This window comes from Cylas formicarius, unplaced genomic scaffold, assembly GCF_029955315.1.
Source record: "Cylas formicarius isolate icCylForm1 unplaced genomic scaffold, icCylForm1.1 PGA_scaffold_10__41_contigs__length_53128322, whole genome shotgun sequence".
NCBI classification, from domain to species: Eukaryota; Metazoa; Arthropoda; class Insecta; order Coleoptera; family Brentidae; genus Cylas; species Cylas formicarius.
In genome coordinates this window covers 6,879,940-6,900,677 of record NW_026844214.1, presented here as the reverse complement: position 1 = coordinate 6,900,677, position 20,738 = coordinate 6,879,940, and the positions used below count along the sequence as shown (strand labels likewise).

At 33.6% G+C, this 20,738-nt stretch overlaps 1 protein-coding gene across 1 annotated transcript; it reads right to left on the bottom strand.

Annotated features, from left to right (window-relative positions):
- Positions 1 to 236: 236 nt before the first annotated feature.
- On the bottom strand, positions 237 to 2,060 carry LOC132708206 (uncharacterized). The gene has a single exon (XM_060680381.1). It carries the CDS (start codon positions 2,058 to 2,060, stop codon positions 237 to 239), a length of 1,824 nt encoding a protein of 607 aa, XP_060536364.1.
- Positions 2,061 to 20,738: the final 18,678 nt, after the last annotated feature.

The window sequence follows — 20,738 nt, the reverse complement described above, 5'->3', positions numbered from 1 at the left end:
TGTGTGAGCACGTTGAGAGAGAAGAGAGCCTCACGTGTGCCCACACCGTTCCTAAATCCAAATTGCGTTCCGCCAACCTGCCTCTCACACTTGGCGTATATACGAGTGTGGACGATACGGAGAAAGACCTTGAGAACGTGAGACATCAGGCTTATCATTCGGTGGTCGTCGCATTGGGAAGCGTTAGGTTTTTTTGGTAAGGTGATGAACGTTGATCTCAACCAGTCCGTTGGTAATTAGCAAGCTTCGTATATTGAGTTGAATAAAGATGTAAGAAGTTTCAGGCCTGTATCATCTGCATCGACGATCAATTTCAAGGTTTCCGCGTAAATCTGGTCTGGTCCCACAGCCTTGTCATTTTTTTGAATTTTTATAGCACGTCTCACTTCCTCTATCGTGATAACAGGACTGGGTTCGTTGAGATCATGGTCTAGAGGTGGTTGATAGGGTCGTGCGTCATTGAAGAGAGTCTCAACATATTCCTTCCATCTTTTTATCTTTTCCTCAACGTTCACTAAAATCTTGTTGTTAGTGTCCTTCAGAATACCGCGGATCTGTTTGCGTTGTGTGTTTGTGAATTCCTTGATCTTTTTGTGGAGATTAAACGAGTCGTGCTTATTTTGTAGTGCCTCCATTTCACTGCACTTTTCAGCTAGCCAACCCTCCTTTGCTTTCCGGCATTCCGATCTGACCGCCCTATTCAGCTCCCTGTATCGGTTAATGTCTGTGGTTTTGTATTTTCTTCTCTCATCCATGAGTTTAAGGATCTTGTCCGTCATCCACTGTTGTTTTTTAGAGGCTTGTACATACCCGATGTCGATCTCCTGGGTGTCTAAAAGAGCCTTTTTTAGAACAGTCCACCGAGGCTCCACGTCTTCGTCATTATAATTGTTTATTGTTTGTAAACGCGCTTCGAGACTCTCGGTTGCTTTAGCTCGTATATCGGGATCAACGAGTTTTTTGACATCGATTCGCTTAGGTTGTTTTGGACGTTGGACTCTAGTGAAGTAACGAAGCTGTAGATTTATCACCACGGGGTTATGGTCACTGTTTACGTCTGCACCAGGGTATGTTGTTGCTGATTTAACAAACTTCATTAGATGACTCTTGATGAGGACGAAATCTATTTGATTTCTCACTATATGGCCATCACGATCGACTGGGGAATTCCACGTATACAGACGTCGAGGATGCTGTTTGAAAAAAGTGTTGGCAGCAGAGAGACGGTGTTCTGTACAGAATTGTACCAGGCGGTCACCTCTAGTATTGCGTGTTCCAAGGCCTTGGTCACCGCAAACCTCGCCATCAGCACCCTTCCCGATTTTGGCATTGAAGTCGCCAAGAACAATTGTTAACTCCCCTTGTTTTGTTATTTTCATGGCTTCTTCTAAAGTAGAGTAGAAATCCTCAACCACCTCATCAGACTTGTCCCCTGTTGGAGCATACGCTTGAATCACATTCATAACTCTATGAGTAGTGAGCAGTCTCAGAAGCATCACTCGTTCCCCGAGTGGAATAAAATCGATTACGGATTTCTCCAGTTCAGAGGAGATGAACACAGCTACGCCATACTGGTGTTTAGGATCGTCGCCACCAGAGTAGTAGAGGACACCATTTTTAGTCCTGTGAGTCCCAGTACCTGGCCATCGCACCTCGCTTAGCCCCAAGATCTTGATCTGGAGTCTATGCATTTCTGCATCTAGATTGGCGAGTTTTCCTGCCATGTATAGGCTACGTACGTTCCATGTAGCAAATTTTATTTTATTTCTATGTATTTGCATTTTGCTAGTTTCTAAGGACGGGGGGATTCTTCGCACCCTCTCCCCACTTAAGGGGTGCCCCGGACTGAGGGCCGCGTTTATATCTATTTTAGCCATGTTGAATATATGGAAATATAGTGTAGTGGGACTTCCGTTTCCCTTCTGCACCGCAGTGTGGAAGCCGTTGAGACTCCCACAGTCGCGCCTCCCACATCCATTGTAACGCTGTGTGTGAAGTACATCTTCGGCACCGCCACATGGTACTATTGCTGCTGCTGCCCAACAATAGCTTATCGCCATATCTGGCTACCCTCACTTGGTTTAGCCTGCGGGCCAACGCAGTTTGCCAGGGTGTGGCGCTTGGAGCCAACAAGTGAGAGCTGGAGACCCTGTGGAGACCAGTGCATTGAAACCACCTTCGCAGATGCTTGGGTGTGGCCATTTCGCAGCAAAGGTGCTACTCCTACAGCGTCACCCATACACCCCACTTCCAATATTGCTGGTACATAATTCCTAGTAGATCTGGTCAACTTTACTTCCCTTGCTCTTTATCTTCATTTTCATCTGTAGGACTAAAATCGGCAAAGTGACTGCTCTTGCTGACTTAATAAATTCTTTCCACTCTTGTTTCCGTCACTTGTGGTTGGTAAACAGTTTAACTCGTGTTAATGGTGGGTGGTGAAAGATTCCCAAACTAAGTTTAGTTGAAGATAAGGTAAGGTAAAGATAAGGAAGATATAGGTTGGCCTCCTGATCTGGTTTTATATAAAAATTCATTCATATTCGCCACTCTGTATCGCATAGGCTCACCACTCTATGTTCAAAAAAAAAAAATTGCAGCTCATAACAACTATTTATCTATAGAAAATGACACACTTCGTTCGATATAAAGTTCATCTTCTAAATAATTAATAATATATAATATAAATAATCTTTTAAATAAGTAAAAAATCGCAACAGAAATAAGTAAATCGGTTTGCGTTTATGTAAAAATATCCGAAGTGATGTTATAAATGACAGCAAATTGAAAATATTTTAAAATGAAAGACAACTTCGAAATAATGCTAGTTAATTTGTTGTGTGGTATGCGAGTTTTTGACTATTTTACAGCATATCCAATTTTCACAAAAGAGTGCCAGAGCTCTTAAAGTAATACAACTATACCGTACAATAGAGTTAAAAATATTGATTTATGCCGATAAGCAAGCAGTACCAGACTTTCAGAAAGTTGTACCCGTCATTGACGCCATGTTCAGGGACTATAATTTTCCAAAATTAAAACAAAAATTATAGCATTTAAGGGTAAAGATACAATAAGATCAAAATATCTTAGAATAAATAACATACAGATGTAATCATAACATTAACAATAAACTTTTAATAAAATATGCTACCATAAGAGAAATTTCACAACACAGTGCAAACGACAAACACAACTGAAATTTGCGGCAATAAATAAAAAAAATATAAGGGGGTAGAGGGATGTACAAGACTAGTTTATATAAGAAATATAGAGATATGAGAAGCGAATTAAACATATTTTCAATAGAAAAAAAAAACTGAATATCGAAAAAACTGGTATTTCCACGTTCGTCTTATGGACTGAAACAGGGGAGAAACAGGCCCCCCCCTAGGCCTAATCTGTGATGTGAAATGGGAGATGGCAAAAAGTGAAATGTATTTACCCACTATCGTTCTTAAAAAAAAACATTAAAAAAAATAGATATATATATATATATATATATATATATATATATATATATATATATATATATATATATATATATATATATATATATATATATATATATATATATATATATATATATATATATATATATATATATATATATATATATATATATATATATATATATATATATAATAACCCGAATACCAAAAACTTTAAGGTATTCTCCCAATCTGTCAATTTTTTATTTTTTTTTAAATGTATTCAAAACAGATCTGCAAAACAGGATACGCATATGTAGCAAAACTTTGTAAACATTAATAAAGTAACATTTAAAAGTTGAAGGTTCAAACTAAACCTTTTTTAAGTACTTAACTCAAAATATTACAAAATTTTTAACAAAGGATTGAACTGCGGTGGCTTTTACTTGATGAAAATCCATTTATCAAAATAAATAAGAACTAGAAGTTCAGCTCCAGCAGTTAAACCCTACAAAATTAGTAAATATTTTAAAGTTCCACACAGATTTTAAACCAAAATTTGCAATAAAATTTTTTTTTGAATTAATCAACAAAATTAAAGATATAAAAATCCCTTCTAACACAACACTATTGTCTTTTGATGTACATCACTTATTTCCCAGTATTCCACCTATGGATGTGAGAGATTTAGTAGATTTTACCCTAACTCGGAAACAGGTTAACCCATTGGTGAAACAAGATTTATTAGATTGCTTAATAGTATCTTTAGACCAAAATTATTTTGAATTTAATGGACAGATTTATATCTCTAAAGAAGGTTTTATTATGGGAAACACACTTAGTCCTTTGTTAGCCGAGATTTTTATGGATAATTTGGAAAATATCATACTAGAACATTCTTTAAGTAAAAGTTTTTTAGGGTGGTATAGATACGTGGATGATGTGTTTGGTTGCATTATTGGAACGGACAGACAATTGAATTCTTTTTTAAATTACATTAATTCATTACATAATCGTATAAAATTCACTATCGAGATTGAACAGGATAACTCTATTAATTTTTTAGACTTAACTATTACGGAAGCGCAAAACAAATTAGATTTTTCAATATATCATAAACCTTCACACACGGACACAGTTATACATAACAGCTCAAATCACCCTTATACACACAAAATGGCTGCATTTAACTCTTTTATACATAGACTTCTTAATACGCCACTCTCAAAAGAAAATTACAACCAAGAACTTGTTAATACGCCACTATCGACAGAAAATTACAACAAAGAACTTAAATATCATTAAACAAATTACACCGAACAACGGCTACAATCCGTCCATTATAGATAAAATTATAAATAAAAAACAAATAGACAACAGTAAACTCTATTTATCCGAAACCTAATACAGAACACGAACAATTTAAAACCATTACATACATAGGAGAACCTAGTGAAAAAGTTTCAAAACATTTGTCAAAATGTGGTTTAAAAATAGCTTTCAGAATTAACAACACAATAGGAAAATATTTAAAAAAAAAACGAAATGTCCAAAATCCCAAAAATTAGGTGTCTACAGGTTGAAATGTGGATCTTGCCCTAAAATTTATATTGGACAAACGGGTAGATCCTTCAAGAAACGCATTAACGAACATCAAGGAGCGTTTAAAAACAATAGTTTAGATTCTAATTATGCTACACACTTAAACACAGAAAAACACATTTTTGACGAAAATTTTGATATTTTACATACAGCCAAAAAAGTAGAAAATTAAATTTATTGGAAGCCATGGAGATTAACGTGTATTGTTTAACGATCAATTAGATTTAAATACCTCTCCTTTATTGAACTTGAATTATATGTGGCAGCAGGTAGTTTGTCAATATTACATTTGATAAAGACACAGTGTTGTCGTAACAATTGTCATGTCATTATATATAATTTCGTAAAAATCTGAACTTTTAGTTCCTATATATTTTGATTTTTTGAGAAAGGAGTCCATTTTGAGAAATACCTTTCAAAATCCTTGGTTCTAAATTGTTTCTTGTTGTAACCCATTACTTAATATCACTTATATATTTTTGAAAAGAACTCGTGGTATTTCATCCATCAATTCCAAAGTTACCCACTAACTAACCAAAAAAAGATCGTTAACCTTTCTTGAACATCGGGAGGTTAGTTTTATTTCCTAGCAGATGCTTATGGTGTTTTGTATATCTTACTCCGCAGTTTTTATTGGTTTTGGTTAGAATGTTAGAAGAAATGTTATAATTAAAATAACTGTACTAACAAACATATTTTTGAAAAGTCTAATGGATTCTCAATTAAAATAAAATATGGATATACCGTGTGTCCCAATAAGGGCAACGAGGTACTAAAAAGATTTGAATTTTTCGTAGCTTAAAAATTTGGCAGAAGCCAGGTTTCAAAAGCCAATTATATCCCGAGAAAGTCAAAAATTATTTACAGTATTCTCTCGTGGTTGATTTGGTTATATTTTTCTCTTCTTCACTATTGCGAAAACGGCATTTTTTTATCTTTAAACGTAATTAAGATATCCCGCGAGTGTATTGGAAACGGGATACTAATACAACCGTAAGAAAACATTTATTTAGCGCGTCATGCTGCCGCATTTACACCAGCAGCTGGTTGGCAATTAAAACACGAAACTGTCTCAAAATGGGGCATAAACAATTGCCTCGAATTGGTTTTATCGGATCACGTGTTGCGTGCAGTAAATTCATACGTTTTTTATTTTTGTTTACTTTATCTTGTAAATTCAAAGTTGTAAACTGATTATTCCCATTTGTTTTCGCATTGCGGAAAATTGGAATAAACAATTTAATTTTTAAATGGCGAACGCGAACTACACTTTAAATTTTAATTTGATATTTCGTTGCGAATATTAAATTGTACATTTTTGCATGAACGGTGACCGGGCTTCGAAACACGTTTTTAGTTAATTTGTTCGGTTTAATACTTATTTTCCAAACTCGGATTAAATTTAGTTCCATTTGGTATATATGATGATGTTTGGCAGAATAGAAACAGGTTGTAATTCAGGCTCATGGTGCAACGTTTTTAACTATTAGGTCCTTTTTGCATTCTCCATTGAATTTACATTAAAAGGTTGAGTTTGTTTTTATTATGGTTTAAAAAGTATCTGTTCATCGCAATGGAAAATGTAATTGATAAACTTTTAAGACGCGGAGGAACAGTTGGCGTGAACCCCAAACATATAAAAAACATTATTTTGTGAGATATGTTTAATGGTCAACCACTCAATGAAGTTCTGGACAGACCTTTTAATTTTGAAAACAATGAACCGATTTTTGGACATATTTTAAAGTAATAATTCAATTAATTTTCACAAAACTTCTGGATTCCTCCTGCATCGGTTTTTGCTGAATCGAAATTGCTGATGTTTCGCCAATCATTCTATTAGCTTCTTTGGAGCTTATTAAAAACCCTTTACAGGGAAAACCGATAGTTTCCTACTTAATTCCTTTCATTTCTTTGAAGAATTTAAAAGCATTACATTAGATACACAAGATATTCTGGTTAGTTTCGATGTAGAATCCCTCTTTACCAAAGTTCCTATTCCTGAAACTGTCAATATCATTTGAAATATATTAAAATCCCAAAATCTGAAACTAATGAAAAATGCTTGTCTGGAACATATTGAATTGGAAACTAAAAATAACCTCCCATTCTTAGATATTCTTATCAATAGAAAATCGGATCTAATATTGGCTCATTGTGCATACCTTAATGCATGGTCACATGACCATCCGGCCCAATAATGGGCTTATGGGTTATCAACTCTCTTGTTTACAGAGCCGTGAAATTATCTCAGCCCGAATCACTGAACCCAGAATTAAAACACCTTACCTCTGCTCTTTTGTATAATAATTTCCACATTAAAGATATTAAGGTGCCATCACAAAATATACTTCACCACAACCTTAGCAATAGCCTTGAGGCCGAAAGCAATCCTACAATTGCCACTGTAGTTCAACCATATATCAAAAGTTCTAAAGGAATATAACGTCAAAACCAGATTTACCAATTGTCCAAAAATCTCTCATCATCTTCGATAGGTCAAAGACAAAATTCCATTTGATATGCCAGGGATTTACAGCATTGCATGCATATGCTTCAAAGAATACTTTGGAAAGACCGGACTAAAAATATCAACTAGGCTCAAAGAATATGAAAGAGCCTTAAGACTAAGACAAATAAATTCAAGAGTAGTTGCTGAACACAATCACAAAAGAGGACATAAAATTTTATTCGATTAAACTAAAATTCTTGCGTGTAACCAACTAAGAATCCGAGAGTCTATAGAAATCTATAAATATAACCGCGACTCAGGTCTTTACCTATCACCAATATGGGAATCAGTCATCCGAGACGGCGTTTACAAACCTCATTTAGCTCCGCCCTCTCAAACAATATGTAAGCAGGTACAGAGTAAAATGCTAACCAGTTTCAGTCAAGCTCTGAAAAAGTCAGTCAGGATGATTGGCGAAACGTTAGCAAGATCGACTCATTAAAAAACCGACGCAGGAGCAATCCAGCAGTTTTGTAAAAAGTATTACAGTAGCCTCTAGAAGTTTCTTTGAATAATAATTCAATTTTCAGTTCTAAATCTTATTGCAATAGTTTTCCCTGTTAGAGACCTAACATGTTCCAGAATCCGGCATATTGGCACTAAAATAGTTATGAACCTATCTCCGCACAGTGTTCAAAACTGACGACTTGATCAAAACTGATTACGTGCAAACTGTGATTCAATTTGGGCAACCTAAGCCAGGTTTTCATTAATTATTGATAGGTTTCTTTGAAACTAGCCTGTAATATATAATACATTAATTATTCAAGTATAAAGACTAATAACCTGTATCATCATTTTGTTCTCGTCCATCATCATCTTCATTGTCGCGATATTGAGTTCATATTTCTCCTTGTCTGAAAGGTCCAGCAAAGAAAGCATGCTTTGGTCATTATTTTATGAACTTTGTTTGAGTCTGTTGAATAAATCCTCATTAATTTTAGCACGGTTGATTTTTTTTTTGTATGGTTGTCAAGGTATTTCTTATATCTTTATTTTTTTGACACCTGTGCCTCTTCTGACATTTCACCAATGGACACGAAGACTTGTTTAATGATTACAGCATCATGGATGATAATTTTGTGTACAGAAGGTGGCATATAAAACCAGTTTTACAATGATACATATAATTGCGCAGTAGCCTTACAAAAGTCTTCAAACGTTTCAATATTAATAGAATATCCACTGTTTATTACATGCAAAATAACATCAAATCATTTAATCAGATTTTCATTAATTTAATAAATTAATACTAACCAATAATTTCTGTCGATCAACTGGGGTTCGACTATTTAACTTCAAAAATCTTGCTCAATTTTCTTCTTTCTTGTGTCACATGCATTTTTTCTTTTCTTTAAACAAAAATATATTATTTACCTACTTGTTTTGCACTTAAATTAAAGCCACGCGTAAAAGCACGTATAGCACTGAAAGTCCAAAGTTCCCCATTGACTGATTGGGCGCGGAGTTAAATCATTCATTTTATTTTGGTTAATGCACTGCATACTTTTCCATGAACCATCGTGAATTTTAAATCGACCTCAATTGACCCGAAATTTGAGATATATATTTGCAATCTTCCTATTTGGTTTTCAATTTCTCCTTGCTCTTGATATTACCTCTATTTCGAGGACCCATTGCAGTTTTATGGGACGACAATAATTTTTGGATGAATAGCGCGTTTGAACTTTCATCAATTAGTCACAGAGGTACTAAAGAAGTGGTAAACAGGCTCTCCTCAGAGCTAATGCTCTGATAGTCTTGCCGAATATGCCTATACGATGTATACCCCGAAGCTATAATTATAGTAATTACACATTTCATCAAAGGTTTTGTGTATTAAGTTTTGAAGGGGAACTTCTCACTTTATGTCAGAGATGAAAATCTCACTAAGATAAAGTTGTTGTTTAACTTTCAGTGTTTTATGGTACCCTCTTACCAACACCATGTTCCTGGGCTCCCCGTCTTAAATCTTTGTATTAGCCCACTGTCATATTTTTTGAAATAATTAGTGACAACGCTTCTTCTAGAGAATAGCTAGACAGAGGAACATTAGAAGATTTTTGCCAAATTTTCAAAATTTTAGTTGCTCTTGTAGGAGTGGTCATAGTTGACTCTCCTACCAATTTTGAAGCGGAAATGTTTTCCTCTTCACGCAATTTCATGGACGCAGCAAATCAAGCAACTCTGCTGTTGTTTTTTGTCGACGAATTACTGTAGTCTTTTTAAGTGTATTAAGTTTACTAAGTTTACGAATTTTCTTCAAATTTGCTATAACCTGCTATAATAACATACAATTTTTACAAATTCCTATGCCGACAGGTAGCTATTTATTTTGCATACTTAGCACTAGTAGATGCAGAATCGCCAGCAACCGCAAGCTGACAATGAAACACTTCACTTGGAAAAACAACTTCAAGAAGACAAGAAACTTTTTCCTTTCCTGCCAGCACCTTTCAATTTTGTAAAATATTGCGAAAAAAGCCATTGTTTCATAAAATTATTAGGCGCAATACTTGCATTTGTTTTAAAATGATCTTCTGCAGATTCCAAAATACGAATTTTCTTCACAGAGATATATCTTGGCCAAGTACTTCCATCACTTTCTTATGTAAATGCAGACGTGTAATTGCCATCGTGAATAATGGCCAATGATAAACGCACACATGCTAAAAGAAAAAATCTTTCATTATTGTTTATGAGTTATTTGAATCCTTAACATATGAACTTTTACCGAAGCTAATTTATATTTGCATCGCAAGTTTTAACTGCAGCAACTAGTGCCGAAACAAAAAAGGACATTTTAGTGGCAAAATATTGTTTATCATACTATTATCCTTTTTTTACCTTTTGATCATCAAGATCTTCGGTCATAAATAAATTCATTGGCGTAATGCTTGATAAAAAGTTGTAAAATGGCGTAAATAAAAACGTTCTGAAATACACTAAAAATTTTCAATTTCTTGTTTGTTGTTGTTTGTTATTATCGGCAAATTACCTCCAAAAGCACCCTGGTTGTTTCAGTTTTTTTTTTTTTCAAAAATATATTCATATCTGTGTTTTATAGCAGCTTAAGTATTTGGCTATGCTTCAAGCCTCAAATGAACAGCCAAGCAATTTTTGTAACAATAACCGTTTTTTGGTTGGTGCTCATTTATAATAAAAAATGTAATAAACAAAATTATTCTTTACTTAATGTATATTTTAACAACTCCCAGATTGAATTAAAATGAAAAATTCGATTCGAAAGTAGTTACTAAAATTTTTATTTTCTCTTTCACACGAGAAAACTTAAAATTAATTTTTATTAAATTTAAAACTATAAATCACAATATCCCCAATAATCTTTAAGTAAAATGTGCACCCTTCGATTGGAAACTCTATTTACTTTTATTCAGTAAGAGTTACAAAGGTCTCGCTCGTTGAAAAATGAACCCTATGTATTACCACTGAGCCGAAACCTGACAACGGTTGCTCGGTTATTAGGATTTACAACACGCGCTTAAAATCACTGAATACGGCCGTCGCTACACACAAAGATATTTCTTTTTTATGCCTTTGAATCTACTAAAAAGAAAATTAATTATAGCATAGAATAAACGACGGGAATATTTGATTTAAATGAAATTAGTTATATTCATAATATTTTCAACAGTAACATGAACTTTTTGAATTCATTTATAATATAACTAAAAAATATCATTCTTTAGTTCTTTTAGAGCTTTGGTTTTTATTTGACTACTTTAATGCGACATAGATTTATATTTTTTGAGACTTTGACACTATAAACTTATAGGCGACTCAATCTTAATGACGTTTATAATTATAAACAAACCAAATTTTTCTACATGTATGAATAATTCCTCGTATATTGCGAGAAATTTCCATCAAATATGACGTCCATAAATAGATCAGTGATCATGGAAAGTCTTTAATAATTTTCAAAAAAAAAAAGCCATGGCTCAACAATGTGAAATAGTAAATTTAATTGAAATGGTCATATAAATAGAAAAGTAGAAAATGAATGTCAAATTTGTAGTACTTTTGCGATAATTTGTAAACTACTTGAAGTATGTTAATTTTTTTTTTAAATTAAAACGTATTAAAAACTCATTTATGCTTTAATTTAACCCTAGCGGTATCGGAGCACTTCATGAATGATAATTCTGTATAATAACAATTTTGAAAATTAGTAAAAATTTAGCAATGGTATTAATTGTTGCAAATTAAGAACAATTTGTTTAAATTTTTGGCAAATTATGTCATTAATCTAGTATTTTTTTGAGCATATTGCCAAAAAAGGGCTAGAATATTGTTTAGTTATGTTAGAAGCGCATTTGGAATCAAAGAAAAAAATTTAAGAACAATTGCATCGAACTTGTCGCATACTAATTTTTGAAATGTTTTAATATTTTAAATTCGAAACTATTTACATCGTTGTCCTGTTATGGAAGATTTTAAAATGATTTCCCTGTATTATACGCGTCGCTTAATCTGTAGTAATCAAGATCATCTGAAATTATTTACACCAACTTTCGCGCCCCTCGTAATCAGTATAATGGAAAAAACTTCTGTATTGATTTTCGCAGACAGCAAAAATGGTATTGGGAAAGTTTTCTTTTGAATTTGCCAGCTTTACGGGCCAACTGAATTATATCGCGGTAGCTCTCGCTGATGCATAATTCATACAATTTCGCTGGAGTAACACTTTAACAATTATTCTCTGTATATTGCTTTTTGTATTTTTTGTTAGTCAGTTTGAAAAGGATTTGCAAATAAGAATAATAAAGCCCTGGCGTTTTGCCAAATGTATTCGAATTTCTGTCGAATTATATTTAATCATTGTGTTATTTTTATTGGAGCGTATTGGTTTTCTCTTTGGGTATTGTCATTGTTAATATTCTTGCACCATTCCTTACATTACTCCTAATATAATACTAAGAAATAACATGCTTAATAAAAATTCGAAGTTAAGAAAAAAAATCCACAGGAATGCATTATTACTGATAAGGTGGTATCAACAACGACAAAGGAAATTAAACAATGAAACGACTTGTCTGCACTTCCACTGCCATTAATTGAATCACATTTAAACTTGAAACAACCTAAACAACTTTACAACTTTTACTTTGTACACTTCTTCTATTCGTATTAATTTTTACTGCTCTTCAATTGTATATTAAATAACTTCCACCACGTTTAATATCTTTTGAAAAGATATATTTAGTTGCTAGAGTTATTAGCCTTGTTGAAACAGACTACATAAAAAATACCGGTATTGCTACACAACCAGGACAGGGAAAACAAGACGCTAAAATAGAGTATATGTCTTTTATTGGCATATGCGTACACGAGTAAAACTATTATTTTTAAAGATAATCGTTTTATTTTGTCATTTATAAGACATCAAATTTGGTCAAAATATCAATTTCAAAGATTCAAATGTGCTTTCAATTATGTCAAATTCTAGTCGAAGTCGGTATATGTTTAATCAAAACGAACTTTTTCTGAGGTGGCTTTTAGTTGATGAAAATCCATTCATCAAAATAAATAAGAACTGAAAGTTCAGATTTTCACGAAATTATATATTATGATATGACAATTGTTTCGACAACACCGTGTCTTTATCAAATGTGGATTTGATAAAGACACGGTGTTGTCGAAACAATTGTCACGTCATAATATATAATTTCGTGAAAATCTGAACTTTTAGTTCTTATTTATTTTGGTTAATCAAAACGCCTCAAATGTTCTCCAAAATTGAATATCTAATTTTTGCTTTTCCAAAGGCATATTAATAAAATATATTGTTTTTACTTTATAGCTTATTTTGCGTGTCCCATAGAATATAAAACTATCCAAGGTGATGTTTTCTGCAAGTTATTCTACTGTTTCTTACGAACAACTGACAAAGAACCAAAGCAAAATGAACTACACTTTTGTCAGTAGCGGAATGCGGAATGTAATGGTTGCCATATTGAATTTCAAAATTTGCAAAATCATCTTTAAAAATACTTTTCAACCATGTGTAACACTTTTATGGATGGTCAAGATTAATGGGGAAATTGTATATTATGCAACAAGTGCGGTAAACGGCATTTGACTCACGAGTTTATTTGACACGAGCGGCGCGAGTGTTTAATAAACGAGTGAGCTAAAAAGTTTACCGAACGTGTTGCATACTAAACTTTTTCTAAGATCGTGAGTTTTTGGGTACATTTTCGCAAAACAACACGAATACATTCACTGACATGACCGTCAGAATTGACAAACGTCAAAATTCAAAGCGTAGGAAATATCTCCGAAAACATTCGATTGCTCCCAAATCCGTGCGGTAAAATCCCGGAAATGTCCGAAGTGGCTCGTGGGAAACGAAACTGACATGGTAAAGTGACGCGTCGCGCACGCTAGATCGGAATATAATTAAGTATTTTACAAACGGGAGTAGAAAAACGTTCTTTACTTCTTTAATGCACAAAAGAAAACTAAGAAAATACAAACAATTTTATAATAAAATTAGAGCAAGTGTTCAAATATTCCGCAATTTTATTGTACGCATAAATACATTTTCTCAACACTGCGTCACAGGACTGTTTTAACATTTGCGGAGTGCTACTGTTAACAGCTTCTGTAACAGCTTCTCTTAACTCTCCAACTTTTCCATAGGACCTACTGTACATTTGATTTTAGAGGTGTCCTCATAGAAAGAAATCAAGAGGTGTTATGTATGGGAATCTCACAGGCCATTTGACTGGTCCCAAGTTGCCTATCCTGTTGGGAAATTTTGCATTTAAAAACTTCGTAATAATCTGCGCATGTGGCGGTTCATAAGATCTTTGTTACGTTTTTACGAGGCTTAAATATCTCTCAGAATTCAGTTCAATTTTTTGAGTGCCCAAAATGCCAAACCAAATGTTAAATCCCCAACCCATTTGATGCCGGACTTCACAAGCTAGCCGTGGAACAGTGTTCTTACTGTTAAAGAGTCCACAGTTAGTAAATCGGCACTCATTCGGTCTAAGGACTTTTAAGAAAAAGTTAGATATCTTGTTATTTTTCTTAATAAACCAGTGGCAAAATGCCATTCTTCTCCCACTATCGCCATCCTGAAGTCCATGGCAAGACCTATATGCACGCTAAGGATGATATCTATGGCGCTATCAAATACTATTCGCTGTTGACCGAGTAACGCCGGGTGTCTCTTCAATTTTCAATGTTTGAGGTGTCTCAATCACGCTTTGCAAGACCAAATTTTCTTTTTTTTTTCATTTGGAGGTTTGTTTCTTTTTACCTAAGCAAAAAAAAAGTAGGTGACGAGGTTGTCTTTCAAAAGCCTAAACGTAGCCCTACCCAGTTGACGTTTTTCCGGATATTTATTTAAATCCATTTCTTTGGCTTTGGCTTCGTTTCTACGGCAGAAAATAAAACACTACAATATATCAAACAACAACAATTTGGAAAGTAAACCATTTTAAAACTCACAATCTATTACACACAACTGACACTAACTGTTGACAATAATCACCTAGGATACATCGCCAACTTGATGGAAAATAAACGCAGCGATTTCAAAGCCTACTATCCTGAAATCTATTTTTGTTATTGTTCGGAATTAATGTTCACCAAACATTTTGAAAAAGTAGAAATTCAATATGCCGCCCCTAAGAAAAACAAAAGTTGAAGTATGCAGCATAGACGGCCTAAATTTTTTTTTAATGCAGTTTTTAGCATCGCCGTCAATTCGCAATCAAATTATTTTTCGAACGACATTCTCAAACCTAAATTGTAATAGAATTTTCATTTGATCATTTTTATGCATCGAATTTTTTTTTTTAGTGACGGTGTGTTAACCACGGGCGAGAAAGATGTTCTCGATGAATTAAAAGTTTGTAGTCTAAACGAAATTAATTAGTTTTACTTTTTAACGGTGTACTAGTTTTAAGCTGGCAAAACGTCAGCTTTGGTTCACAACTAACGCCTCGTCTTTTTTGTGCTCTGAACGTACTGCGAGCTTTCATAATATTAACTTTCTAGAAAGCGATAAAATGGATAGCACCCGCGTTTAGATTTTATTAAAACTTTTTCGTGTCCCAATGGTCGAAAAAGTGGGAAATTTGGACGACGCACGTGCAACTAATAATATTTTACGCTGTGTGACTTTCGACGCAATATAATAGTACAGTTTTGCGGTTTGGAAAGTTAGTCAACTGCTCCAGCTTTTAGAGCAATTCATGTTAATAGCTAACAAATCGAGAAGTTTATATAGAATTGCTTGCATTGCCAATTACAAAATTATTGCTGTGAACGTCACTATTGTTGAATATTACATCGATCTTGCAATCGCTGTTGGGGTATTGTAATCGCAAACATGGTTTTGGTTTATTTACTACGTGGAAGAGTTAAGACCCATGAAATTTTTAACCCATTTTGTCCCAGTGGTGTGTTACCTATTCTATGATTTTTTTTGTCACATCCAGGAAATATTTTTGCACATCCATTTAGAAATTTTATTATTATTACTACTAAAGTACATAAAACCATAGAACTCGCAAATTTATGTGTAAAGGAAAGATCTTATATATCACTTCAAAAGCTAACAAAAGCGGTACATAAATTTGTATTACATTTTCAAGTAAATCCAAAATAGTAAAAAAAAATATTTTGGATTTGTATTGCCATTTTTGTTAAGTCTATAGCATGTAGATTACATCGCAGAAAACATACATTGGAAATACTGTATTGATTATGCTTTATTTTTGGAAAATATTTGCTGGTGCGTGAATGCACCACTGGTTTAATCTGTGAAGCAAAACTTTGTTATTGCAAGTAAAATAATGTAAATAAACATCCAACAATTAATATACAATAACGCGTTTTACCACAAACCGAAACTCAATTTTACGTATTCGACGCGCGTTTCGCCCAACTAACCAAAACTAAACTTAATAACAAATGCTCTCTATATATATATACAGGGTTTTTCACTTAAAACTCCGCACGCCAATAACTCCAAAACGAAAAGAAATATTTAATTTATGTAAAAAGTAGTCAAAGTGTGGGGTCAAGTAGATATTTCCTAAAGTTTAAAAAATTCGACTCCTGCAAAGAGTTGGGCGTCGCGAAGCGTCGAAAAATTATTCGATTGCAGAAACTTTGGAAATACGCGCATACAAAAGTACATATTATTTAAAAACTTTTTTGTTATTTACTCAAACTTATTTACTTTACCCGTTTCTAAGTTATACCGATTTAAAATAAACATTTCTTGATTAATAAAAAATGTGATTAACGCTTATTTTTACAAGTATGCCATGAATGTTAGTTAGTATGGCAACCATTGTTATCGCAGTTGTTTTAAGTGCAATTACAAACAATAGATTTCAACTATTTTAGTATGATTTTATTTATTATTTTTTATAGATTTAGTTCTGATAACATGATAAATAAATGAAAAAACAGTAAAATGCCTACAAGTTAATAACCAAAATTATTATTGCAATTAACTACATAAGATATTTCAAAAATTTTGTTCAAAATTATGTCCATCTGCTCGAACACAACTATCAAAATCTTTTATCAGATGAGCTTGGGTCACTTGTAGGAGAGTCCTTCTTGTGATAGCGGCACACGCTGCACTAATTTTGTTAATGAGATCAGCCATATCTTCGATAGGTTCTTCATAGATAACGTTTTTTAGGTAGCCCCAAAGAAAATAATCTGGTGGTGTAATGTCCGGGGACCTCGCCGGCCACCTTACCGGTCCATTAGTACCAAATCAAATCAAATACCTTGTTACTATTTAGGCATTATGTGCAAGCGCTCCATCCTGCTGTAGCCACATATTCATTCTAGTGTCAAGAGGCACTTCTTCTAATAGTTCCGGAAGTGTAGTTTGAAGAAATCTTAAATAGCGATCTGCATTTAAAGTTCCCTCGTAAAAGTAAGGTCCAATAAGGAATCCATTTAATATGCCGTACCAAACATTGATACTAAAAATTCGTTGGTTACCTCTTTCTGTAATCCAACGAGGATGGTTTTCGGACCAAAAACGACAGTTGTGTCTATTAACGATTCCATTATTTTGAAATCGACTTTCGTCGCTCCATAAAATTTTCGAGAGAAAATTTGCATCTTGGCTATACAAATCGGACAATGTCGCTAAGAAATACATTCTTCTAGCATAATCGCCTGGTTCTAGTTTATGAACTAGTTTACTTTTGTACCGGTGAAAAGAGTTTCTATGTAGAATTCTCGACGAAGAACTTATGGTAACACCGGTATTTTTTTTATCTCTGATAGGGATATCTTGGGGTTATTATCAATCTGCTGAATTACAGCAGCAGTATTTTCATCATTTGTAGCCGTCCTGTTCCTATCTCTTTTAGGTTTTATGAAGCTGCCATATTCTCTTTTTACATAAACTTGAAAAGGTTTTTGCATCAGGGACTCTTCTATGCGGATAACGCCGTGCGTAAACTCTTTTTGCTTCTCTACAATTGCATCTGCATTCTCCAAACACCAGTAACATGTCTACTTTTTCCTCATTGCTAAATTGCACCATTTTCACATAATAATTCTTAGTTTTTTTTAAACCGAACAAATTTGGATATTTCTTGTGACAAAATGTGACAATTTTTTGATACAGCAATAACAACTTACGTTTGTAATTGCACTTAAAACAACTGCGATAACAATGATTGCCATAGTAACTAACATTCATGGCATACTTGTAAAAATAAGCGTTAATCACATTTTTTATTAATCAAGAAATGTATGCGCGTATTTCCAAAGTCTCGGCAATCGAATAATTTTTCGACGCGTCGCGACGCCCAGCTCTTTGCAGACGTCGAATTTTTTAAACTTTAGGAAATATCTACTTGACCCCACACTTTGACTACTTTTTACATAAATTAAATATTTCTTTTCGTTTTGAACTTATTGGCGTGCGGAGTTTTAAGTTAAAAACCCTGTATATACACATCGGGAAGTGGGAGAGGGGATTACGCACTGTTCACGCAACCAATCAGTGCGTATAATGGGCTAAATGGGATTGGACCTCTGTCCATATACCAAATTTTAAATGAGCTAAATGTTCCTTAAATCTAACATTAATTGATTTTTTGATTTGCCTTATATATGACTTGTCACAATCGTTACAACATATTTCATAAATTCCCGACTTTCAAGGGTATCTAGTTTATCCTTGGTATTACCCAAAAGATTTTTTAATTCTGATCCGGACTTATAGACACTTCGAAGACCTGCGGCCCTGAAGACTCTATCAAGTCCACTTGTATATTGGGGAGAGAATTGAATTGAGACTACTTTTAAATTTTCCTTATCAGCTTGAAAAGTCGTTAATTTTTGAAGTTTGTTTTGAAATCTAAATTTCATAATTAACTTATCGATAAAACTATCTTCATAGCCATTGATTCTAGCCACCTATTTATAAGGCTTCTTTCCACCTCAAACCTTTCTTGATTTAAAGGAAATCTGACAAGTCTATGGACTAGAAAATTAAAACTTGCAATTTTATGTTAAAAAGCATGGTTAGAATCATTGGTTATGTATCTTAAAGTACCAGTGTCTTTCCTATAAATGTCAAAAACATTTTCACTGTTTTTGATAAGGAGGACGTCCAAAAAAGGCAACTGCATGTTACTTTCTATTTCATATGTGAATTTAATAGATAGGAAGAAATTGTTCAAATTTGAAACAAAGTCACTTAAATCCATGCAAGTTGTATCAAAAACCTCGAAAACATCGTCGACGTATCTATACCATATCCTAGGAAAGTACTCGAAATTTTCTTTCGCATTCTGTTCAAAATGATGCATGAAAAGTTCAACCAGGAAAGCAGATAAACAATTTCCCATGGTTGTGCCATTTTGTTGTTCATAATAGTTGTTATTATTACGTCTTTGATTTTACCAATAAACTATTGCGAGTTTTTTACAGAAAAACTTTCTTTTTGATGTTTTAAATTTCCAAGTTCTGCAACCAACCACTTTGAAATATTATATGTTGGAGAACCTATAGCTGAAACAATAGGTCTCATTGTTTTTCCAGGTTTATGAATTTTAGGTAAACAATATAATTTGGACAAAGTAGGATTAGATGTCTGCAATTTGTATTTCAGATTTTGGGTAATAAGGTTTTTACAACTATTTAATGTGCTTTTTACCTGTTGCACCATCCTCGATAATGGATTTCTGTTTAATTTCTTTATAAGGACCCTCTTCAAGGAGTTTATCAACTCATTGAAAATAGTCTTATTTGTCTAAAATAACAACTTCATTACCCTTATCTGCTTTTAAATAAAAACAATTCTTCTCTTTCAATCCCCTAACAATGTTTTTGGACCAATGAATTTGTTTGGTTTTATTATTACCTTTATTTCGATTGCTAATATTTTTTGAAATTTGATTACTAACCCCCTCTCGGACAAATCCTTTTGAGGAAACGGGTAAATATTGAATGCTAGACTCAACACTTACCACCATCTCTTCCAGGCTAGCCCTCGAAGTCGGCGGGACAAAATTCAAACCTTTGTTGAGTAAATTCAATTCACCATTGTTAAAGGATTGAGAAGAACAGTTTTCAACAATGGTAATGGTTTCCGGAGATTTCGTTTTCGATCTTTTAGTACCAAGGTTTTTGAGTTTTTTGTTCAATGACGAAAACTTCTTAATATATTTGTTTGACTACAAACATTTTTCTCTGGAAGTCACACCATTGTTCGAATTCTAAATTACTTAACATATGTGTTGACGTTCTGTAGAGTCCATATGCTTCCAATTCGAGCATACTTCGTTTACTGTACAGGTATTTGATTTCCAAATCCAACCATTTTTCTTTTGAAAGTTTTTCAACTCCTTTGGCAACAAGAGGTGAATTTGTTACGGAAATGTTTACAAAATTTGGGAAAACTGAATGTTTTTTACAGGATTTTAGAAACCAAATATCTGCTCCTAAGTTCCGTTGACCGTCAAACTCTTGATTGGAACTTTCGGCACTGTACTAACATACAATAACGCGTTTTACCACAGACCGAAACTCAATTTTACGTATTCGACGCGCGTTTCGCCAACCGAGTTGGCATCTTCAAGAGAAGATTAAAACTAAACAAATGTTCTCTAAATATATACACATCGGGAAGTGGGAGGGGGAATTACAAACTGTTCACGCAACCA

What these genes read in the sequence shown, in the direction of transcription:
- LOC132708206 (XM_060680381.1), bottom strand. Translation starts at nt 2,060, where the DNA reads ATGGCGATAAGCTATTGTTGGGCAGCAGCAGCAATAGTACCATGTGGC.